The 26,463-nt window shown below is 40.4% G+C and overlaps 1 protein-coding gene across 2 annotated transcripts in view; it reads right to left on the bottom strand.

The window, feature by feature from the left end:
* trpm3 (transient receptor potential cation channel, subfamily M, member 3) overlaps nucleotides 1-26,463 on the bottom strand; it is a 167,095-nt gene that overhangs the window by 118,402 nt on the left and 22,230 nt on the right. The window contains exon 1 of one of the 2 annotated variants that reach the window (XM_073466054.1): nucleotides 18,863-18,952. The exons of the other annotated variant lie outside the window; for it this stretch is intronic. Within the exon in view, the coding sequence (XP_073322155.1) occupies nucleotides 18,863-18,952 (90 nt within the window). Of the gene's footprint in view, nucleotides 1-18,862; nucleotides 18,953-26,463 lie in introns of those variants that run through there. 2 annotated transcript variants of the gene reach the window in all.

Below are 26,463 nucleotides of genomic sequence, written 5' to 3'. Positions count from 1 at the left end.
TTTGAGTATGTGTCGTACACGTAATTATAATTATCTATCATACACATGATGTAGTGTAGTTGGCTCAGATCAAGTATTGATATTTAAAAAATGTATTTAATGCATGTTTAATACAATTTGTAATTTTCACATACAAAAAATGACCAAAGATGTCAAATATTTTTCTCTTACTGTTCTAGCTTCATGGTCTAGGGGCCTCCTGGTGGTGAAAGAGCCCTAAGAAACAATCTTTGCCCTTATTGTCACTTTAAACACTGACGAGTAATAGCCTAGGATACCCAATTACTTGCAAAAGTATATGAAACGTCTAGTTCCATACCCAATCTGTTACAAGTCAAAGTGGTCAGTACTTTGCACTGATTAGCATGTTAATGATTCAGCAAACAATCTACAGTAATTGCAGATGAAATTAAAACAACCTTTAAAGTCAAAAGCATAAAACCAATGTCACACTTGAACAACCTTTTCTAAAGTAAACCAATTTTAAAACAATTGATTGAGTCACAGCACAAGATGTAATCTATTAGGAACCAAAAATGAGAAGCTGAGCTAGCAAGTCCCATTCATGTTCTCTATAAGGATCTCCGGCTCAATATTTCTTTGTGGCACTTACACAGAACGGAGGCAATGTGCCGCTGTACCTCTAACCCTCATGGAGTGACAGGGATAAAGCTTCATTACATAAGGTTACTGGCAGGACTTGAGCTTGTTCTCAGCAGCACAGCACCTGCCAACAATCCCACAGAGCACCGGGCACACATTCATCATTACACTGACTTCCTGCATCCTATTTTCTGAGCCTCTGACGGTCTGCTCATTCATTCATTTCTCCTAACTTCACTATTCTCTTCTTTTTTCCTTTTCTCCCCTTCCCCCCCTCTCTCTTTTACTTTCTTTCTGGGAAAGTGATGCATCCTACTTTCCTCCTTTTGGGATCAGGCTGAAAGGCAAGCAGAGAGAGCAGTGCTGTCTAAGTCTCTAGTTGTCCTCAAAGAGTGTATAATCCTCTTGATGTTCTGCCACTGTTGTTGCACTCGAGAGGAAGGCGGTGTAGAACAGGCAGTGTTAGAACATCCATACTGTACAGTATGTATGTGCTGCGCAGAAAGAAGCAGTGTGTGAATTTTGAGGAATACCAAAGCTATAACAATACAGCTGTTCGTAGTAATACCTAAGTATATAAAATGATGTTTAGACTTTGCACAAATGTTTGTACAAATTATAATTCATCCTTTGTTTAACATTTTTGCTTGTACATGGGAACAACCATTCACTAAAACTCATGCTGAAATGCCAACAAGCAGTTCTGTGAGACATTCATTTGTTCTTTAGTTGACAAACTTCAGTCATACTAGAAATGACCTTTTGACTATATTTAAACATATACTACTATATAATATGTATCATTACTGTGCTTCAGTCGGAGTCAGCCAGAGTGACCCTCATTTCTCCTTGTATGGAAATCATGTCATACTGTAGCTGAGGCAGACATTGAATTTTTATAGATACAGATTAATGTAGCATTGCTGAGCTGTCTACTGTAGAGGCGGGTAAGGAAAAGATGAAAAGGAAGGTAAATCCTGCATAACTATTGCAGAATTTTCCAAGAATTCTCCTAAGGGGCACAACAACAGGGCTCCTTCAGTTCACTGCAAACATGTAAAAAAATAATAATAATACATACCTAAATATTATGCAATAAAAACAGTAAAGACTGAAAACCTGACTTTTGGATGCAGGATTTCGCAGGACATTTAACAGGCTGTGTGTGGAAATGATTTATGAGAGGATTGAAGAGATAATTTTAGACTGACTGTTGTAAAAACTGCACTTTGGAAGCCAAAGTGGAGCACTGCTATAATAACCTCTTAGATGTAAAATGACAGCCATTCCTTCAGGGCAGGGGGCTGTAACCACAGCCTAAGATGGAAGTGCGGCTAGTCTATAAAGGATGGGATATTGAGAGTGTTTGACTGGTGTGACTGGGCTGATATGGCCACAGATATATCAGATATATTGGACAGGAGGAGAAGGGGAAAGATGACAGGGAGAGGGGGGAAAAAAAGGGAAGAGGAAAGTTAGGGAGAAGGAGGGGGAGAAAGGAATCCAGAACTGAGAGAGCGTGAGAAGGACTGAGAGATGGATGGAGGGACAAAAATAGCCCTGTGTGGCCATGCTGTTCACTTTCATTTTCCATGTCCCAATATCCAATTTACAGACACACACGGGCAGGCACATATGCACACACACTCACACGTCTCCCACTAATGTTTCTCACATACTCAATGTTACCCCAATATTACACTCACACACGCAAACACACAATCTCATTTAGCTTCATGATAAAACTGTTCTATTCTATTCTCACATTCTTTTACACCTCCACACTCGCTCTTATTCTCCATCCTGTTCCATCCTCCATCCTGTATATTTCAGTAAGTTGAAGCTAGCCATGCATTGTTGGCACATTTGTACTCAAACATAGGCCAACTTATGCATACACATGTACATACACACGCACACAGACTGACTACGGCTGGTAGAGCTCCCCTGGGGGCTGTCCTATAGCTGTGCAATGTGATTTACAGCTGCTCATTTCATTTCAAGGGGACAAAAGTTAGAGTGATAAATGGGAAGAGGTTGGGAGGAGATGTAGAGAGTAAAAGAGACAGAAGCACTGAGATAAAGGCTGAGATGAAGGGAAGGAAAAGAAGAGAGGGAAACTGGAATGGAGAGGACATTTGCATACATGTGGTCTTAATTCCTGTGAGGCCCATAGTGGCACACAGGAATCCAGCCTATTTTTCACTAGATTTAAAAATTAAGGCTCAGTGTTACAGCTGATCTTCAAAGACCCTTCATGCTCCTCACATGCATGTATGCGTGTGCACATGAAGGCATGTGTGTACCATTTAAAAAGGCTTCCACTGGGTAGACTCTTTATCCGTTCCCTCCATTATGCTGGACAGGGAATACACTTCTATTAAAAGTATCATTAATCTTTGCCAAAGAGGAAGCAGGGCGGTTATACAAGTGCAATAAAAAACAACATTGTCTTTCTGGTTTGCCTGTTTTAGGGGCCTGCACGTTTGCGCTTGTGCGTGCGTGGGGGGGGGGGGTTCTAGGAATTAGCTGTTAGCTGAGATTGTTGTATGTGCATGCATGATTTGGCAGCATGTGTGTATTCCGTTTTGGGGTGCTAATGTGTATGTGTGTTGATCCACGAGTGCAAGCACAGGGAAACATTTTGGAGGAGGCATTCGGGGGATATAAAGCTGCCCCAGCATGATTTAAGATGCCACCGCTCTCAGCTAATGACCTGAGTGAGATCACTGAAGTGAAACAATACACTGTGTGAGCTGCAGAGAACAGTGTCGGTAGGGAAATGGATAAAGAGTGAGAGACAGAAGCTGGCAAAGAGCTAACAACAGAGGGGGGGAGAGAGATGAGTTACTGTAAAGAGTCAGTGGGAAATGATGGAGAAACACCTGAACAACATTTTTATAAAGAGGAAACATCAAAAACCAGGTGTGAATTCGTTCTGAGCAGAGAAAGTGAAAAACAACAGGGAAGAGTGAGTGTATTAGTAAATGGTTGAAAGGCTTCCAAACTCTTATTGCAGACCACATATTGATTGTCAATAAAAAAGTCTTCAAGGCCTTAAATAAACAACTGTTCATGGAGATAGCAGAGATGATTATGGTATTGATAAAAATGTGTTTGTGTGTTGATGACCTGTCCCACTTCCACAACAGCACGTCGTCAGAACGTTTTAAGTGACAGAATCAAAATTAGAATAGAGAAATTTCAACTTATAGGAATTCTGTGTGCTGACCATGTTGACGTCGTTCATTTATTTGAATATATTCTACCAGAACAATGTTAAAAGAACAGTTTGACTAAGCATTAAGTTTGCTGTTGTGTTAAGTTGTTTCACACGTACAGAAATTTAAAAACGACAAGTCGTGGTTTTATAGAGGGTTATGTGCTAGAACTATTTGTTGGCGACCAGCAGCTGGCAGAGAGAATTCAGAGTCTTATCATTAAGTTAGGCTGCCAGGCAAACAGTGGAGACTTCTAGACTTTATTCTAAGCTAATTGCGCCGTGGCTCTCGATACATACAGTATCTTTAAATATCGATGCTCTCATAGAGAAATTCTAGATTATTAAGCAACGAACCTTAGATAAAAACACCTAAAATAAAAGATGAGAGCAGGCATACGTCACTCCCCTGTTACCAGAACAACCAAGCCACATTTTGGGTGAATACAAACACTGTGAAAGGGCCGGCACCAAATTGAGAAAGCTATTAACATTGTGCCTTAAAGCCACTGTGTTGGCAGTTTACACATTAAACAATAAAAAAAAAACACCACAGTTCATGATTTTCCTTACTTCCTTAAACAGTAATAGAAGAGATCTGTGGCTTCAGGCCATTTCTGCAGAGGATGGAAAAGGTAACCTGTGGGACCCAGCCAGTCAATACGTGTCAATCTTTGGCAAACACTTCATCACTGGTTAGTTAATGACTTTACTGAGTAAATGTGCCAATTATAGATCAAGGCGAATAAGAAGAGGGTGTGTAAAAACGTAGAAGTGGGACTAAAACCGACCTGTTTTCTACTCTTGGCTCATAGTAAAAGGTCGTGTGATCAGCACACACAGCTCTGCTTCAACACAGTAATGGAATTCGTTTACAGTAACGTCATATTTGACAGAACACCAAAACAGCAAAAGTCCTAATGACAGAAAAACTGATAGAAGTGGACATTAAACACACTCACCAACCCCTATTTCCTACATTTTTTTCCATATAATGACGCCAATCGTCAAGATCAACAACAAAAAAACATGATTGCCTGACAAGCACAGAATTTGGGCTCAAAATAGCTCAAAAGCAATAAGGTATTCGTATTTAACACTATAAAATTGGCAAAGACCACAGAATTTGTATTTACCACCAGTCAAATCATGGGCTGCTTTCACCCAAAAAGTTTCATTATGAAAGGGCAAAGGACCTTGCTGGGCTCTTCTCTGCTATGTCAATGTGATTGAGAAAATAAAAAAAAGTTTTTTCGTATAAATGTTCTGCAGATTTTGATGGCATAGTTTTCTTGATCACTAGAGAGAACGAGACAGAGTTGGAGCGGGTACTTATCAGAGTGACATTGATAGTCATTGATGCTGAAGCAGGGAGAGACACATTGAGGGGCATAGATAGAAAGGCACAGATCGAGGGAGTGATGAAATGAGACATTACATAAAGGCAGGACAGGCAGAGAGAGAGCACTCTGTTCCATTGCTCTCTCAGATCAAAGCATTTTGTTAAAAGACTCTCCCTGTCATAAAGAATCCTATTCTCTTTCAACACTATTCATATTTAAAAAAATCTTTTATTCACTCCTTTTCATTTGGCTGTCACACTGCAAAATCAGCCCTCCAACACAACAGATAAGGTGTCAGATATGCGATCTTTTCATGGCAAATAGTTCATTGGCAACCAACCACAAAGCTTACTTTTTTTATGCAAAGAAAACTTGTATGTGAAGTTTTTTTCATGTTACTGTTAAAATCCAATAAAAATCTTCACAATGATTAATGCATACTCCACAAATCTGTGAGGCAGAAATAATCATATGCGTGGGCATCCTTAAAATGAAGGAATAAAAACTAATAAAAACACTTTTTTAACACGTTTTTATTTGATGCTTTAAAGTGATAAAGGCCAGAATACTGTAACTGTTTATGCAACAGATACCACTAGGCGCAGCTCCAAACGTTTGATCTCCTTCAGTACTGAGGAGAAATAATAAATCAGCAATATGCAAAATCTGAAACAATAATATTCAGTCTTTTTAATCTGTCTTCTTTGTGTGATGAATGACACCTCAATTTGAGCAACCAGGCAAGTTGGGTGTAAAGCATAAGATGATTCTTTTAAGTTTTTGGGCATTAATCTGGATCAAGGAACAGTGCGGGGTAATATACTGAACTGCACTGTCCACCACAAGTCTGCAAAGTGTTTAGAAACTGGAGACGTTTTATCATGACTCAGCCTTTCATACTTCATATTTCAAGACACACCACAATTACCAAGGCCATATCAATTATTTACAGGCTACCACATGCTCAAACATCCACAGACGGGCATGTCTATGCATCCATTCCTATGAGTTTGTCTGAAGTCGAAAGAGAAATCTATGAAGGAAGCATATGTAAACCCATGTCGTACACGCTGAAGCACACATGTGATCTGTTATAGCAATCAGCATCACTTCTGGACAAGACCCGCTATCTTAGTTAATTGTAACGCTAATGTATCATAGCCACAGCTACTGTATTTTAAAAATAAAAGATTATTCTCAGACACCACCGGTCCAGTCTTTACAGCACATGTAAGACATCGTGGGTAGTGCCATGATAGAAAATATTCACTATTGTAAATTAATAAAACACAGTGAAAACAGTTTACAGTTTTCTTATTGATGCTATCTCAGCATTAAAAGTACAATACAATTATGGAAAATAAAGTTAAAATTGATTAGTCAAGAGACATGCTTTGCATCTTTTCTTTCTCTTATAAGATAAGTCATTTATTGCTTGTTGGACAGAAAAAGACATCTGAATATGTCACTTACATACAGCTCAGGTTAACTGCTTTTTTCTCAATTTTCCAAAATTCTATAGACAAATGATTAATAAAGAAAATGATTGGTACATTAATCGATAATGGCAATAATTGTTTGTTGTAGTCCTGATGAATAACAGTGACTGTGCTAAATTAAAAAATTAAAAAACATCTGCAGTTGGGACTTGTACAATCACTGTGTCTTCAGTATCAGAGCTTAGAGACTGGGATGCTGTGCGGCCACTGTCCATGGTGCTGATTGTGAAACTTCAGCTGATCTGGCTGCATCTCACCACAACGTCATAGTAGCGCTGATTGGCTGGCTTCAGTTCAACATGAACAACAGTTTGATTGATTGCACACGCTTCAGTAACAATATGGCTTCTGCTCTGAGATTATTACAGCCTCTAATTTTAGTCTCCTGAGCTCGGGATGCAATTTCAATACTTTTCCCATCCTCCTCTCACACCTCAGCTTGCCTTTTCATTATCTTAACAGCCATGACAATTATAGTCTTGGTTCTGGTCTAGGCTCTTGTCATCTCACGCCTACAGCACTGCAACTCACTCCTGGTTGTAGTGCCTGCATGTAACGTCCGAACTCCGCAGCCCGGCTGGTCAAACATAGACCATAGCCCATCCACTACACACTGCTGCTGGCAATCAGCGCCACATCGAGAGGGGCTCAGCTGCTGGTCGGCAAAATCCTGACTGTGGCAATTTTTGGGTTGCATCTACATGGTTGAATGCATTTATTGAATGTCGCTTTGGATATATGGGAGTGATTATGTATTGATTAGTGGATTTATTGATTAAATGTTGACCTATGAATTAGCTAAAATTTACCTTCCAAGGATTCATGAATATATGAATACACAACAGGCGATTTGAGGGGGGATTCCATCCCCCTTAGCAAAATGCATCCCACTCTGAAATATCAGTAGTGTAATTGTGTTGTGTATTGATAAATTCATGGGGCCGTCCATGGTGCTCTAAACCATTTGATATAAATAGCCTATTCTTTACTATATTGTAGCCTATGTAGTGTCACCTTCATGATCAAAGTGAAAAGTAACGTGTGGTTGCGGATGAGCGGGAGGATCAACTTAGGCTTTTCCATACACATGTGCTGGCTCGGCTTGACTCAGTTTGTTACGCCATGTTAGCCCAGTTACATTTCCATTAACAGGGCTACATGCTTGAAGGGGTGTATTTAACTCACGATGCGCTTGTCTTGAGTTGTGGTTAAAGGAGCATCTATAAATTTCCTCCCTGCAGATTTATTGCAGATTTACCCTAACAAAGCTCCGCTAATTTGCTAACCCTAACACCTTTCATTTCTCCTTTCATATAATTTCTTCACAATAAAAGTTCCCCATTATTTAGTTATTTAAAAGGTTATATTGTGAAGCAGCAAAATCAGGATTTGTTGGGTTTTTAACCAGCAGTAACTTAACACTACTCCTGAAAGTACAAAGCTGGAGACAAATCACAATTTGTGATTCAATGAGAAGCAGAACCCACAGGGAGTTTTCTGAAACTCCTTTTTTTTCAGGTTTGATGGACAGACATGAGACCAGTATCACAACACACGCTTGTTTTTGGGGGTAAAGAGCGTTCATCACGGGTTGGCCACAGTCGCGAGATGTCACTGCAGCTCACTTGGAGAGTGGGTGCAGCCCCACTCAAGAGGATGTCCATTGCAGGCATGGCATGGCTCAACATGGCGCAGTAAAACATGGCAGTAAACTCTAATTTAAAAGCAGTGTGGGAAGGCTTGATCAAGACAGCCCAAAGAGTTGGTTGAAAAGCCCCAACAGACACACACTGCAAGAATGTCCTTTCAGAGGTGAACATGGGTGTGTGTGTGTTGGTTGGTGGTGTGGAGGCAGGTGGAGCTACCATTGGGTCCCCCCCTGTTAAAAATTAACAAATCACCGACTATGAATATGCCATAATGCACTAAATACAACCAAAACCAATCAATTCAGATACATCACACTTCCTATATGAAATAGCCTCATTCCTCATTCTAGGCAGCTATACACTCCAGCAATACCACTTAAGTAAGTAATAAATTAAGGTGCTTCTGCATCCATACATTGTTTAACCTTTTAGATTTGTGTAAAGATTTTTTACTTTAAATTTCATGGAGCATATTGCGGGATATTTTGGCAGATGTGAGCTTCACCAACGTGATAAAACATTGTATTTCAATATACATACTACACTCGCTGTTTCCCCCTGGCTCCAGCTTCATTATGAACTGACAGAAATGAGAGTGGTATCGATCTTCATATAAATCTTGGCAAGAAAGCGAATACATGTAAGCTTATTCGTACTTCAATGATTCCCTCACCGTGTACAAGTTTCTACAAGTACAAACATATTCTCACCAACAACCATTGCTGTGTTGGTCTGAATTCAACTAAGTTTCTCCCTGACATTCTTATCCACCATGTCCACATGCTAAGGAATGGTGATGGTGAAATACTTTTGAAAGTTAGGTTCTGCAAGGCTGCACTCGAACCAAATGTAACATGAAGCTGCACATAAAATCCAACAGCTACAAATTACATGCAGAAAACCTTTGCACACACGCTGCAACGTAAAAATAAATGCGCACTATAAATTCTCCCAATACCTGTGTCATACTCTTTACATCAGTATATAGTGTACATAAAGCATATCACGAGGATTCATGACTTACTGTCCTTATACATTATTAAAGAGCCCTACATCACCGGTATATAATTCCCCATGACAGTTAACAGGTCAAAGGTCAGCATTCAGAGTTCATAACTCTACTGCTAGTGTCATGGATGCTGCTGCTCTGACTAAAAGGTGGGAGCTGTGGGTGGATGGTTATAGAATTTACGTGTGTGTGTGTGTGAGAGAGAGAGTGTGTGCCAAAGGTGTTTGTGCACTAGCTTGTCAGAAATTCCACAATGAAAACTCGAAGTGGTTTGCCAAATTATACATTTATTCTGACTCCGCAGGTCCTTTCAGCAATGAATCTCATAAATTATTCAGCAGCTGACTGGTAGGTACAGTCTTTCTGTAGTAGCTGATGCATTAATTCAAGACAAATGCATTCAGATTTAAAGAGAATAAACAGTATGATGACACATTGTTTCCTCAAGCCGGCTTCTTGTTTAAAGATCCAGATATTTTAGAAAGCATAAAAGACAAATTCGTAAACAGCTTGTTTCACTTCCTATGATGTTGTGTGGAAGCATGCCAAATAGGAAATATAAAGTCTTTGTGTGCCAGAATAAAGGAATTAGGTGTTAATTGGGAGCTTATGTTCTCGCTTTGGCTCATTAGCAAGATACTGTTTTAATTGAAATTTCACAAATGTGGTATTTACCGGTTAATTGAGACAGAAACAAGCAAGCTTTGAGTGACTTTGAGGCCTTTTTACATTCACACCAAAAAAGAAAAGAGAAAAAAAAGAGGAAGAGTGAGGGTGAGAGAAAGGGGAAAGGACCCTCCCTTAGGCATGTGCATGACAACATGCTGTTTCCTCTAGTTTCATTCAACACTCAAGTAGCATTTGCTTTCAACACGTTGGGGTCTGTCAGTAAGTGTGGAAGTAAGAGAGAAAAGAGTGTGGGGAATTTGGGAGACACAAGACTGACCTCCAATGCACTTAAAAAACACACACGGCACATGCTAGTTGTCTTTGTACATGTGCTGAACATGTGCTTAATTGTTTTGTGGCTCTTTTGTTTGTTGTAATGTTGTAAACAACATGTTATGTAACTGTTTTTATGTTTCCTGCAGAGAGACTACAAATAATATTGGATAGTAGCTATTATCATTCTCTGTAACAACAATATTGAAGGCAACACATTGACTAGGGAGCAACAAATGCACAAAAAGATTCTATTGGAAGAAGCATGTCATGAGTGTCATTGTCGTGCGTCATGGCAAATTGAATCAGATACTCAGTGGTTTCTGAGAGCTCGCTAATTAGAACAATCCCCGCTGTCCCAATCTTGACGATTTATCAGAATGTTTGAATTTGTTGTACAGTTGGAATCTCATGCAAAGACAGAAAACACACACTTCAGCTGCTCCAACAATCATATTACATCTGATTATCAGTTCAAATCAGTAATAGGATGTTTTATGCACAGCATCATATCATACTGAAGTCAAACAGACACTTGTTATCAGCCCAGTGAATGTGTTACGCTCTTTAGTCAGGAAAAAGATATGATGAGGTGCTGCATTGGTGCAACATCTGTTTCATTAAAAAGACCCCACCCCCACTCTCATATATAGAGCAGATACAAAGAGAAAATACAGATCACTTTTGTTATGAAACATTTTGTTCTCATGTAATATACATACGCTACTTATGTATTAAAATATGTGATATATACTAATAGAGCGCAGATGTATAGCCACAAGGAACCTTCATCTGTATCAAACTCTAAAATGCCCAGGCTTTTAAGATTAGTTCACAACAGTTTTTGTGCTGAGATCTACGGAATCTAGGTGGTGCCACCTATGGGTGACAGATTGTACTTTGCTCCTTGATTATGCTGTATAATGTAGGTGTAGATTATTTTATAAATATAATTGAGATTGTTGTATGCTCCCACACATATTCACTCCTCGCAGCTAAACTAGAAGATATAAAGCACTGCAACAGTCTGTCTTTTTATGTAACACAAATGTATTTTTAGCATTAGAGAGATATGTTTCTTTTTTTAGCAGCAGCATCCCGTCTAGTGCTGCACGATTTGATGAAAATATGCGATTGCGATTATTGTGGACTATATTGCGATTTGCGATTGCGATTACGATATTATAAATGAATGGTGTCATGAGTCTACTTGCTTGAATATCAAGGACAACACAGAGAATTACAATAGATTGTATATTTCTCAACTCAAAACATACAAATATGACACAAAAAATACAAAACCTGAAGTTTACAGTACTGTATTTTTTCCCCAAATAACTTATGGAGTCAGTGATTTCCTTGTGTCTTTTCGAGGTATTTTCGTATGGTGTGACACTTGCAAATGTATCCGTAATTGTGCGTTGTTGTGGTCGTTTCAGGCGTTTTTCAGTTGTATCTTTCACGTTACTTTGTTGGGCTTTCATTTGAATGCATTCTTCGTATTTTTCTTTGTGGTGTTTCAAGTGTTGATATAGATTGGTCGTATTGCCGCGGGACGTAGCGACTTTAGCTTTGCATGTTTTACACAGCACATCTTGCTGTTCAGTGTCGTCGTACCTGAATCCAAAGTATCGCCATATATTAGAAGTTGCATTTTTTTTCGCCACCAACTGAGCTTGTCCCTCCTCGAGTTCCTCTTCGGCGTCCACGTCGGCTGCTCTGCTCTGCTGAAAGCCGGGTAGTCACGTGACTATACCTGCAGCTGCAGCTGCACACAGTGTGGATGTGGTGTCACCGTGCTCCACACCGCACGGGAGACAGTCCCGTTCATTGTAATATTTGTACTGATATGACTCTATTTTCATGTAGGCTACATGTTGAATGTCTGTATTTTTCAAAATGTTAGATAAAGATTTTCATTAAAAAAGAGAGAGAGAGAGAGTCCTGTTCACAGGCACACACGCACATTTGTTTACATTAAATCGCAAATCGCAGTCTTTTATGCGATTACATAATTGCACAGCATGACATCGCGATTGCGATTGCGATTAGATTAATCGTGCAGCACTAATCCCGTCCCCCATGTATTTTGCATAAGACAGAGTGGTATCTATGCTTTATGATGAAGATGGGAAGCCAAAGACAAAAAGAGAAGGGGAAAAGAGTTTGTAACAAAGAGAGAAAGAGGCAGAAAAAAAGAAGATGACAGCAAGAAAGACAGTCACACAGGGCACGACAGAAAAATGCAAGGTAGAGACAGGGAGAGCAGAAACTAAACGACTTCATGAAGAGAATCAAAGAAAGTGTTATTACTGTATTCACTGTATGCAGCATTTTCTTTCCACAAATACTGCTTAGCACTGCAAAGGTATTAACACTGTCTGATTTTCTAAAAAGGTGAGGAGAAGTGAGATTAAACTCCCTTGAAACTGCCAGAAGAGGCATCTTTTTTGGAGAACTTAATGCAGTATGATGATCAAAAGAAAGATGAAAACAAATCACAAAATCAAAATGTGTAATATAAGAGAGGCTGTCACCTTAGAAGGCTGAGGAAAAGACATAGAGATAGGTGAATGAAACAGACATTGACATTCCAGTATTTTCCTCTGTTATCCCACTAAGTCTACACAAAATCCCAGGCTTACACTTGTAAAAATCAGAGCTGTCACTGTTGCATATAATTGTTTTAGGAACAAGGAACAAGCTCTGACAGAGAGAAACCTTTAATTAAATCCATTTTATAATATATCCAACAAAGAGCACTTTTTTAAAAAGGTCTGGATAAAAGAGCACAAGGTTTCAAAGGGACAGTGAACCACATGACTCTCCTGTTTCTGGACCGTTTTCTGGCTAGACAAGGGATGAGAGCACATGGACCAGAGTGAAACCCCAGGTGTGCTTTCTCCTCCTTTTTTAGAGGTGTCCTACTTCAGGAACATCTCGCCACCCCCCCACCCCCACCCAATAGTGGCATTACTCTTCTGTGAAGTGGCGCTTGACCAATTGCTTGCCATTTTAAAGGTCAATAGGAAGCAGTTGTAATGAATTCAATTACTTGCTGAACACTTGTGTCAGTACAAAGTTGATTCATTGTCAGTTGGGGACATGGGCGTAGGTTTCTATATAGATGGTCGTGACATGTCACAACCAATGTTCGAGGATTGCAAAATAGTCACTACCAATATTTGTCTGCTGCTGAGCCAGTAGTAACGTTAGTGAGTGGCGGTAGTGAGCATCTTCCAAACTGTGTCCGCTACTTGAAATGGATAAGAGGAAGAAACAGCTGAGAAACAGCGATTAAAAAGTCGAAGTCTCTGGAGGTGGAGGCTGCTAAATGTGCGAAGTTGACGGAGCTTTTTGGTGCCGGGACCAGTGACACCGACCCGCCAGCAGCCACAGGTGCTGCTGCGCCGGGAGACGAGGGAGGAGGACCTGACGATGATGAGCGAGTGGAGGCAGACAGGGTCAGTAACGTCAGCCTGGGGCTGGCTCGGCTACATGTTTGAGACACGTCCAAAACAAAGTAAAAAAACGTTTTTACATTGAATGTGATGCGACCTCACTAACTGCATACTGATGAACGCAGCTGCCGCTAATGCTAACGTAGCTGCCGCTAATGCTAACGCAGCTCCTCAGGGACTGAAGTCGTTATTTTCTAACTTTGACAATCTAACATGTGGCAGCACATCAGCCCAGAGTTAAAGGGCTGTGACTGTTGGTAGTTGTGGTTGATTTTGTTCAAATACGCCGAATTGTGATATTATGGGTTATTATTGTTCAGATGATTTAGCTAAGCTAGCTAACAGATGCTAACGTCAGCGGTCTCTTGTTGCCATAGCAACAGTAAACATTCACGTGGCCTGATGAGCTGTAAACAGAGATACAAAACACAAGTAAACCTATAGCAAATAATAAATTTAATTTGCAATATTTACCATTGAATTTATTGTAATCTTTCAATTCATTTATTGTTTACTGAGGTGATAACTATCTAATAGGTATAATTTGTGTGTAAATGTGTTACTTTTACTGTAGTTTTCAAATGGCTGTGTATAGTGTTAGTGTATAGTCTTGAGCATTTTCAGGTCACAAAGATCTGGCTTTTTTGCATTGGGAAACACTAGTAAAGTGTCCTAATGAAAACAAGACAAAGCCATTTGACTATCTTGTTCATAAATGATGGTGTCAGGACTTTTTTTTATGACACACACACTTTCATTGATAGGAATACTTGGTTTTGAGGAATGACCTCTATTTTGAGCATGTGACATGCTTTTGCAGGTTATCAACAAGGTTTTGCAGTTTGTACTAATTGTTTTGAGAAATGCACCAACTGTTGTGCAAATGTAAGTAATGATGTGAGAAATACTCCACCCCGTCTCTGGTTTTGGGTTCTTCCCGTTAGTCTCGTCCCACCCCTGGTCATAACATAACTTCTGTTGTGATTTGACACTATAATGAACAAAGATTGATTGGTTGATTGCTATAGCTGTCAGTTTTAGTCCTTGAGTTCATAGCTATGTGCTTTATTTGTTAACTGCTATCAAGGAATATGACTCTCCTTTGTAGTATGTGTGAGAAAGGACGCCACGAGATTTGTGGACTTCTTCGTGGTGTCCGCTGATAATATAGTGGGCTGGTCTGGACAGAAAATGCCAGAGCTGAATTTTTGTCCCAGTCCACCCCTGGTAATGTCACTACCAAAGCTGAGACCAAACCTACGCCCTTGGTTGGGGATCATTATTAAGTTAGTGTAGCGCTACCGCCCTTGCAGACAAAAGCATGTATTTTGGAGATATCTTAAAGGCTGAAGTCCATTCACACTGACACAGACCTCAACAATATTTATCTTTGACCTGAATTGAAAGACACACAGGCACATGGACACCACAGACAGAAACACACAAATGAAAAAACATTTTTACATCTGGTTTAGGGTTGAGCCGATAGCTGATGCCACTTCTGAGCCCAGTATCATCATAATTTAAAAGGCGCCTCACAAGAGAGCACAAAAAAAGTAGCGTGATCCCTCAGAGTTGCCGTAAGGCAGAAGTTTTTGGTGTTCATGACATGTAGGAGAGATAATGAAAGGAAGTTTGCTGCTGCTCAATGCAAAAAAAGCAGCAGTGTTTCTTTTTCATATATTTCTTTCATTCATGCTGTTGTTATTTGCGTTTTTTTTAGCCTAGCTTCCTCAGTATAGCTAGCCAGTTTACCTTGTTTTGAGCTTCTGAGTTTTAGACGTTTGGTGTGAAGACCTTTTTAAACCCAGCACAGGGATGTATGTTGGTGGTGATGGGAGGTTTCTCAGCTGGGTGAGATATGTGGGTCAGAGGTACAGTGGGAACCAGCGGTGAGTACAGTGGGGAGCTAACTCTGGCCTTATGGCAAACTGAGGCGACACACCACCTCAAATTCAGAAACACTTAGGAATGCTCCCCACCAACAACAATGTTTCATTGTGGACATCGTCGTATGCCGATTCAGTAGACATCCCCCAACCCTAATCAGGTTTGCACTCAAGGACATGCACACACACCCACACACAATTTTGCACATCGTAAGCCGGGGCTCTCTCATGGATCAGACGTCAAACAGAGTCAATTCCACATCAATGCTATGAGCTTCTGGGTTTTGCCACTGGGAAAATGATATCTTTGTATGATCAATATCTAAGCATGCTTCAGCTCTGTGTTCTGCACACACACATGTGCAAACACACACTTCTACTGTCACCTGGTCAGCTTAAGGATAATGGGAGGTTGCTTGAGAAGATGGTAAAACTGGTAATGGGTTTTTGATTAACTGCATGAAATCAAAAGAAACACTGGCTGCGGGCAAATTAGCAGGTTAGGTTGGTGATGTGTGTTGTATAAGATGAGATTAGATTGCATTACTGGCTAGCTTCGAGGAGATAGATGTGGTGGTGGTTCTTATTTGATGTGGGCAGTAATATTTCTTGGTGTGTTATCCATATTTGCAATGTCAATTTACTATTATACACAAAGGTATCAGTTCTTATAAAATGTACTTACTGTAACTGTTTATCCAACTCAATCATACGCTCTCACAAAGGTGCTTGCAGAGTACATACTTGCCGCAACATGCCTGTAGCACTGCATCATAAATGAACATACTCATAGACAAGCATCTGCACAGACACAAGCACACACCTACGCACAAACACGCATAGACAATCTGCCGGACATATTTTCCTGCCTAAGGTGGACGGGAAACATCTCTGACAGCCATATAAATTGTAGTCACACTCACATGCACACACAAGCAGAAGTATGCAGTTGGCAGCAGCAGGCAGGTAATAGGTTAGAGGGACACGGGAGGAAAGTGCTTGTCGTGCAGAAATTTCTGACAATAATGACAGGCCTATTAAGTTAATTTTACAATGACAGCCTGATGTGTCCCTAGAAGGATTCACATACAGTACACACAGTGTCAGGGATCATAATTCTTTGTGGCTTCTACTGTTATGGACACTAAAACTATAAGACTTTAACCTCAAAATGAAATATCAGCTCTAAAATTCACATTATTTTTTAATAATATTATACAACTAATTGGTAATTCTTTTGAGCAAGAATCTCCTGAGTAAAACAGCAGAGACCACACTGTGCAAATTATGTTGTTAATTCTGGAGCTGCTTTGTAAACCATCGTTGGATACAAAGATGGAATATGGGATGGGAACATTTTGTGTTTCACAGCTGGGAGCCCTAAATTTAAATAACACTTAGAGGGAATGGCTTAATCCCCTAAAAAGTCTCACTTGATGACATCATCTTTTCAAGTCTTGATGCTCACAGATCCAGCTTGGGGAAGGAAAAAATTTAATTAAATGTAATTTGTGTAAATTCAGTTCAACTTTTTGAAGTGTTTGGAGTGGATTTCTTTTATGGCTTTACTTAAAAAATGTTCATTTCAGGGAATAGAATCACCTAGGATTTAGAAATGTTCACTGGTGCAATTTGAAAGGATGTTTTATCTAAAGTGAATATATTGCATTACGCTTACAGCATCGTGGGGTGCTCTGAATACTCTGAGAACACACCAGGGTAGGAAAGTAGCATCAACTACCAGCCAAATGCTGGTAAAATATGATGATAATGATTTACTACTGAGTGGCTGGTGAATTTGAACATTTTTCTCTAAGTGGCTGGTAGATGTTCATGTTTTAAAAAGCTTCCCACGCTGCGCACACGTGCATTGAGACAACACTTTCTGAAAAACTGCCTTCTCATGTAAAGTTTCACAATAAAGTGCATGTTAACAACCACACTATGAACGTCCTCAGGATCTGTTTGTTTGCGTGTGTGTGTCTATGCACATGCAATCAAGGATTACAATGATAGTCATTTAACCAGGCCATACAAATGCAAATGCATGACATGTGAGCTGAAGCACTCCTGGTTGTGTGGTTCAACATCACAGCGACACTGTTCTGTGAGACACTTTGATAAAACCAGATCAAAGGAGAGGGAAGAACAGGCATTCAAGACCTCCAACAATAGCCCGCCTTCAAGAGTGCCTGTAACTGGCTTATAAAAGCACATAAATGAATAAAAATTTGATTTTAGAGCAGAAATGTCTGTAAATAAGCCAAATAGAGGCACTCAGATGCACCCGCACATGCTCAGATACACAGATGAAAAGACGCTCATTTACACACATTATATTACACACCTCCGCTCGGGTGATGGTGTGAAAAGGTGTGCTCTGCAAACCAAACCTGGCCAGCTCTAATAAAATATAAGTCCTGTGTGAGGCTTTACATTAAGGTGTGCTGTGAAATTCATTTTAACACCTGTCAACTGGGATTTGATGTTGCACATCCACCTCTTTTCTAAATCGCTTCAGTCCTCGCCGTCACTTCCAATTCAACATTTCTGTTCACCCATCGCTACAAAATCCTCTCTTTCTTTATATTGTGCCTCTTTCATTCACCATCCACCTTTCCTTTCCCCTTCTCTCATCTCTTTCGCTTGGTCTCTTCACCTTCACCGTTTGTGCATCCTTCTTGCTATTTCCAACACTGGACCCCTGTGATCTACTCTCACCCTCTGATTCCTTTACATCACTAGTTGTCAGTGTCTTGTCCTCTCCTCTTCTTCATTTTTTATGCTCTCAATCATTTATAAATCTTTTTTTTTCTAACACACTTTCTGTCACTGTTTCTTCCATTTCTCCATCTCATTCGCTGTGTGCATCTCTCTAACATCAGGCTCCTGCTTTCCCTCAGTCTCCATTTTATCCTCTTTTTGCATCACCATACTTCCAAAGCTTTGTGCTCCCCTCTGAGTGTTATGCTGGCAGATTTAACACACTTAGATTAATTTTCAACAACATTCATCCCTAGATTTCTTCCTAATGCTTGCCTTACAACCACTAGGTAATACACACAGTATAACGTGTCATAACAGCTTCTCTAGCATTCATTTTGTATCCTCACACCTCTTTCTACTTGTCTTCCTTTGCAAAAGTAGCAGGATAGCAGAGGGGCTGCCTGCCATCTTTCACTATACATCTCCCTGGACATCTAGTTTTTAGTTCATTCCCACACTCCCTTCCCCTGTGTTCTTTTACCTTTAGCAGGCGTACAGATGGCAGGAACGCTGCATGGCACAGTTTTCTGATGGTCCAGTTGAGTGGCCGCGGTGCATCCAGCTGGTTCATGGTGCCCACTCTTCACGGTGGTGCCGCTGGTGCCCGGTTGCTTTTCCCGGCACCAGGATCAATGCTGCCCCACTAGGGGGGCAAAAATGGGAGAGGGTCTCCAACTCCAACTGCCGAAAAGCACGCAAGTCCCAGGGCATGACCCTCGACGGAGAAACAATCGCCACCACTACCGCCACCACCTTGAAGCCTTTTACTTCCCCAAGCAGATGAAGCTCTCACCTGGGCAGCTCTCTGCCCACCCTCCTCTTCCTCCCTACCTCCTTCTCCTCTCTGGCCCACACAGATCCAAAGAGTTCAAGGCAAGCCAAAACTGGAGCACCGGGAACATCTGAATCCTCTTCCACCAGTAGCTGGAGTGCACTCAGCTCTGGCGCAAAAACACCAAGAGTGTATAGTATTTTCCCAAACAATGGAGCAGAGCGCAGCAATGCACAACAGAGATAAGAGAGTGTAGTGAGAGAGGGATGCAGGTAGAGAAAGACAAAGAAGGGAGAAAGAGAAGGAGGAGAGATGGAGATGAGAGGAGAGACGAGCAGTGCAGTGCAGTATAGCGCATAGGAGAGAGGAGAGGGAAGCAGAGTAGCGCAGAGCGCATAAACGGAGCAGCCTGACAGGCAGCGGCTTAGATTTGAGACTGCATGCACACCCTCCAAGATGAGAGAAAGAGAGAGAGGGGGAGACTGCAAGAGAGGGAGGCAGAAAGATGGAGAGAGAGAGAGTGAATGGGGAGACATAAAATAAGATCCAATTCAATTGACGGACGAGCTGAAATTGAAACTATTGGAATGGGATGCAAGAGACAAAAATTGCTTCTGCGCATGGGAAAAAAAAGGAGCGAGAGAGAGAGAGAGAGAGCAGGAGAGAAAGAGAGGGAGCAAGATAGAGAGAATGGGAAGAGATGGAGTGGTGTGTGATGAGGCTAGGTATGGTGGTCAAAAGGAAAATTTTGTTAATGCTCAGTCTTACAGAGTTAATTCAGACAGAGCTTGAAGATGGAAGCACATGAAACAACTTGGTGCCGTGGCAGCGGAGGAGAGGAGTACGACCTACTTACTGATTTGCACGTGTTACACAAAATATTGTATAAAGTTGTTAAAGAAGAACATTAAAAAACAGGGCAGTTGATGTGACTGTCGGATAAAGTCATCTTAAATGCCTCTCAGCATCTCTACCTCCTCCTCTGTCATTTTATGCATCTCAGTTTGCTGTCTTTGCATGAATGTTGCAATAACAGCTATGAGGACAATAGAAAATAGACGGACAAGACAAATCATTTTCTTATGATGTCCTCTAAAGACGCTTCTTGAAATGAGTACATTACAGGTGTACTCATATATGACTTGTAGTCCTAACAAAGTGATCAATCTGATGTCTCTTTAAAGCCAGGTGTTTATGAACAGTATAATAATGTGAGTACAGTCAGGGCTTAAAATAACATTGCAGTATTTTTAGGCTATATCACGATACACAATATATATCTCGAGATTTGAAATCTCCTCAAAAGCACCTGGTAAATGCGACAAAATCAAATATCGCAATATGTTTTGGACGAAATACCTCAATATCTATATTGCGACAATGTAGGGATGACGATTGGTATCGACACAGTAATGTGGATATAATGACTGAGTGGGTAAAGGCAAGCATTAGAACAGGTAGTTCAGAAAAAATGCATCACTTTACTGTAATGAAGCCTTAAAACCAGGGAAAGACAACACTTATGCCACATTATGATATAATAATATCCAAAATGTAAGACAATATATAGTCTCATATCACGATAACAATATAAAGATAATGATATTAGAGGACTCAAGGTAGTTGTAGAAACTGTGCTGGAGAAAATGAGACAGTAAGTAACATTCAACACGCTCTCTTATCTCTCCAGTAGTTAACGTCGCCACAATGTCAACGACAGGGAAATAAGCCACATCAAAACCACATTAATCTGTGGACAGGATCGCTGTAAATGACCGTGAGCTATACTGTGTATTCAATGTCACTTACAATTTATCGATCGATAGAAATTATTTTGCAGTTCAACGCAGATGTGGAATCGGCGAAACTGAATTTGATACTTTTTCAATTTTAAATCAAAATCGTAAATATACCAAAGAACCAATTTTTTGTTTTGTGCTATATTCCTTCCCGCACCATAGAAACAAATGCCTACAGTCATCTCACTTTAAGTTCATTTAAAGTTACATGAGGATGACTCATATTTTTCTATTTCTACACAAGCCTGAGATTATCAGGTTTGCTTAGAGGCTAAATCATTACTCTCACTGTCTTAGGGCAGAAGGAGAACTGCATGTTGCAGTGTTGTTGGTTCACAGGCTACAATCATCCACAGAGCTGTAGGGACCCAGAGTATATGAACAATGACAAATCTTATCAGTGCAGCACAGCTCTCAAAGACCTGAATACAACAAAAGGTAAAATGAGCTGGCTATTTTTGCTTCATCTTTGTCACTATTCTGTATTTGGTGTGTCTTTATTTCTATTTCTAGTCTCAGACTGTTTGTCTCCAGCGGGCTACTGCTTCAAAATAGTCAAAAACTCAGACGCCTGTCATAACAAAAGAATGAAAAACACAAATTAACAACTCTTTTTGTGATAGACTTGGCATGCTTGGACGGGCTGAGGAGTGATTCAGTGTGATATTATTCTCGGGTGTAGAGATAAAAAACACTCAAGGTTCAGAGGTGTTGATGACAGCACATGATGCCTCCTGTTAGATGTACTGCACATTGTCATAGTAAAAGGAAAGGTTCAAATTAATGTCACTATGAAGGTAGCTGCATTAAGCATCAAAATACCTGAATATGCCTGTGCAGCACATACGCCACTTTGGCTGAGGCATTACATCTGTGCAAATAAAAGGAAAGCTTAAAATATGGACACAGAATACTGAGGGAACAGTTTGTCTTATATTTGGGCTTTCATTAAAGGGAACCTTGAGGAAAATTAAGCTCAGACTCAGTTAACCTCACCTCTGTGAAGCAAGACAGGCTGTCAGAGTTATCCTGGGAGCAAAATAAAGAACAAAGAGTACTACGTTATTAACTGAGAGTTCACTTACATTTAAAACAATAGCTGCGGCAATGCAACACAAAACAGCAAAATATGAATGATATACTGCTCTTAAATTGCACCTTACTGGTATTTTAATACATATGTATTAAATACATGTTAGTATAGAGTAGGGCTGGGTGATAAAACCATCTTGACACAGGATCCTGATCAAAATTACATTGATTATGGCCCATGAAACTTTTGAACAATTTTTGCCATGCATGTTGAAGCCCATTTCATACCACAAAGCATTGTTTGAGCCACCGGTAAAGTGGATGTGAAGGAGTTTTTCTGGAGAATAGGAAAATATTAAGTGGTACTGAGGGCCACGAAAGCAACACTGAAATTGAACTCGGGTCATCCTCCAAAGCTGAGGAAGGTATATATTATCTATTCAATATATTCTTTTATCACAAAATGTATTATAAACCAAGCCATCATTGTACAATTTCTACATTATGTTGTTCTATTTTTATGTTAATAAACTACAGTATATTCTTATGTTTAACTAATTAACCCTCTGGTTTCTTTTGGCTCTAATCGTTATCACCATACTCTGGCAAGCATGTAATAAATATCTATATTAAACAATATGGAAAAAATATTTTTGGCATATTTTTTTGCCATATTTCCAAACCCTAGTATAGAGTATTTTGTTAACATCCTAATTACTGTCTTGAGTCACCACCTCACAGTAAGTATGTGGTGCCATGACAGCCACAGATTGACATTCAGAATATCCATCTCACTGACCACCGACTCCCCCGGGGACCTCCAAGACCTCTGGGAAATGTGTCTGTCAACTGCACAGCCAGTCACTGTGGAGATGATCTGTGTGTGTGTGTGTGTGTGTGTGTGTGTGTGTGTGTGTGTGTGTGTGTGTGTGTGTGTGTGTGTGTGTGCGTGTGTGTGTGTGTGATGGAGGAAGGGGCGGTAGGAAAGGAGCAGCATGAGAGTGTGCCTTTTCCCCCCTGACCCTCTGGCTTCACACTTCTCAATCTCACCCCATGAAATGGTTCAGCAAATACATCTAACCCCATGAATCACTCTGCACTGTCTGCATCCCGACTCTAGATGGCAACCTTCTAATGCACAATACCAGTCTTAGCCTAGGCCCCATCATTCAAACCTGACTTCTAAATAATGCTGTAATAATAATTCTGAATTATTATTAAACAATTGGTAACTTTACTACAATACAACCAGAGTGACTGCCTTTTGATTACTCTGTGCATCAAGCTACTGAACAGATGAAGTCTGCAGGTGCAAAAAATACTTACACACTTCAACCACCAGGGGGCACCGATTCAACACACCTGCTGAAGACAAAGAGAGTGTCTTGTGTGTTGTATCCTCTCACTCTTCTTGGCTACACTAATTATCACAACATTAAAAGGTATTAAAGCACTTGCAAAGAACAAGACCAGACAAGATGAGATTTAATTCTCTCACAGTGATTCGTTTCTCCCCATGGGAGCTTAACTTGGCTGATGCTGGAGGCAATTTACTGTGAATTACTAAAGTGATTCAGCGCTGAGAGCTTGTATCAGATGGTGAAGGCAAAACAATAAATATCTAAAAACGTTTTCTCACTCACATTTTCAGATGAGGTGGGAAAAGGAGTGCTGTATTGTACTCTTTGTTAGAGCAAGCGGAGGTTAAGTTGAATGGCATCCATATACATGAATCAGAACAGAATATACTGTCAATCTGAACATATACTGCCCTGCACTCGTAGCAAGATTACTGTGCCAACTAAAGTCACTCCGCTCTGGTGCCTGAACATGTGGATTTATGTGGTTTTATGTAAATGTAAGAATGTGTAAATGTGTGTGTGCGTGCATCGGTGAACGTCTGAATAATTTACTCACGACCCACAAGTAGTCGTGAGGAAAGTACATTTAATCATCCATTGAGTGTGTGTGTGAGCACATTTATGTGTAGTAACACGAAGTGGGTGTTCTCCGTAGCCCATTTCTTCTCGGAGACGTCTCTGATACAGGTGGACACTGTGACATCTGCACTGTGACAAAAGTGGGAAAGAAGCCCATTTCCACCTGTCAATCAAGCAAAGCCAGAGGCTCCCGAGAAGCTGCTCCCTCACTGAAAATGTGAATCATCTCTGCTGGTATTCATTTGAAAGAGTGGAAATCAATTATTTGAATTCTATGTAAAAGAGGTAGATAAATGTTATTTTGTGGTTGTATTGTATACATTAATTAGAATCCTGACAATATTTTCAAGTACTGCATTAAACTGTACAAAGTCAACTGACCTGTGTAAGCTGAAGCAAGAGAGTGTCTTCAAGTGCCTACACTTAAAATCAGATTTTAATTAAAAGCTTTTTTTGCTACAACAGCATATATATCTTCCCTGTCTATCACTTGTACTATGTTCTCCTTTGGGAAAAACCATAATATAGAAATGTATTTTTTCTCTTGTTGTCACCCCACTAGTTTCGCATTATTTCTACAGACTATCGTTACAGTGTCAGTCCAAGTAGATGGAGACATTATTTTGTTTCAGCCAACTAAATCCAGCTAATGTCTTCTTATCTAATTTACAAACATGAAGAACATCTTGTTCTGGATTTTAGCTTCTTGGAGGAGCCACCAAACAAATATTCACAGGGGATAAGAGCACTGTTAATTTCAGTTTGCAGACTAGAAAGCTAATTAGCTGCTCAGCTGTAGCTAATTAGACCAAATGTAAAAATACCTGCAAATGTCATTTTGGTCTGGTTGGATGCTGAAGTGGTCCTGACTATTCAATACCATTACAAACAGGCTCTCTGTCCCAGCCAGCTTAGATGAAAAGCAGCATTTCCAACCTTTTTGTCTTAAATTACACAAACTATTAACAATCAATATGAAAACACATTGATTTAGACTGCAAAAAGGGATGACTAAATGTGATTTCAGTTGGATTTTAAACTAAGCTATGACAAACCAAGACACAATAAAGATGAAAAAAGACAAATATTATGTGGAGACAGCCAGCAGAAGTACCTTGAAGTTCCGCAAATTGATTTTTATGTTGGGATCTATCAAGACAGCTTTGCTGGAAGTCCCTGAGTTATTTATGTCCCAAAATGTTTTATATTGTTTTGTTTCAACTGAAGCTTTTGCATGTACAGAAGACAACCATTTTACCTCTTTTAAAAAGCTGTGATTCAGTTGATATAGAGTATCCTCCTGATGCAATTCCCATTAGTTGTGCCACAGGACAGGTCATATACACAAGCTGAAATGTCTCCAGGGATAGCATCCACTTCTACTTCTTGGTATATACTTCCCCTGATTAGGAGCTCAGCTCTCTCACAATCAATCATGGTGAAAAACGTAGATGTAGTACCATCAAGTGTTGTAAATGACGGCATCCACCACACATACACACAGACAATAACACTGTTTTTAAAAAAAACGAGTGACTGAAGGTATGTGATAAAGTTGTCGGCTGTAGATTGATGATGCCAAAAGTCTCTATCTGATTTGGCTTCCTCACACTCTTCTCTGTGTGATGCTCATCCCCTGGAGGATTCCCGGTAAGTGACAGTTCAATACCTACCTCCATATGCACTCAAACACACTAGTGAACACACAGACAGACAGACAGACACACACACACACACACACACACACACACACACACTTCAACCCCCTGCGTCTCTTGCCCTGAGGAAGCAGGAAGACCTCTACTGAGTCGGGAACACTCTTCCATCTGGAGAGAGGCAATGATTATTAGCCTGCGGGATGGAACCACACGCACACATAAGCACACACACTCCAAGTCTCAAAATGTGTTGTTGCCCGACATTTTTTTCTGCTGCTCACCATTCAACCCGTTATCAGGCCGATGTGTGTAATAGACCAGCAAGCTCGCTGTGTCAGTGTCTAGGTGTGAAAAGTACAATTTCTTATTTGGTTGTCAAGTTAGCAACAATAACTATACAATTTCGATTTTAAATCGCAATCGATGGAAATTTCGTCACAATCTCGAACTTCGAATTAAAAAATGGAATCGACGATGCTGCCACGCCCCCATGTCACATCCGGTCAGCTTGCCAAGGGGGAAAAAAAACACACACGTGTTGAAGTGCTGCGAGTCAACCTCCTCTAACTTAGCTACTAGCTAAGCCAGTAGCTATTAGCTACAGCCAGTCAAACGATAGCATGGTGTTACACCATTCCTGTTCGGCTCCCGGACCGTGGTCGGGAAGCACAGGGGAGATGATTTCCTCCAGGGCCGAAGTTTATGTTTACCTTCGGGGTGAACCCCCTTTCACGTGTTAAGCTGGTCGGGAAATAATACCAGGGAGCTTTGCTGTATCTTGAGGAGCCGTCGCCTTTATTCACAGCCAAACTGCAGCCTATATTGTACACTTTATTGCTGTTGCTACCACTGCTACTCCTTTTGCTTCTCCTTCCTCTCCC

The sequence above is a fragment of the Pagrus major genome, chromosome 5, assembly GCF_040436345.1.
Source record: "Pagrus major chromosome 5, Pma_NU_1.0".
In the NCBI taxonomy this organism is placed as follows: domain Eukaryota; kingdom Metazoa; phylum Chordata; class Actinopteri; order Spariformes; family Sparidae; genus Pagrus; species Pagrus major.
This window is presented reverse-complemented; position numbering and strand designations above follow the sequence as displayed.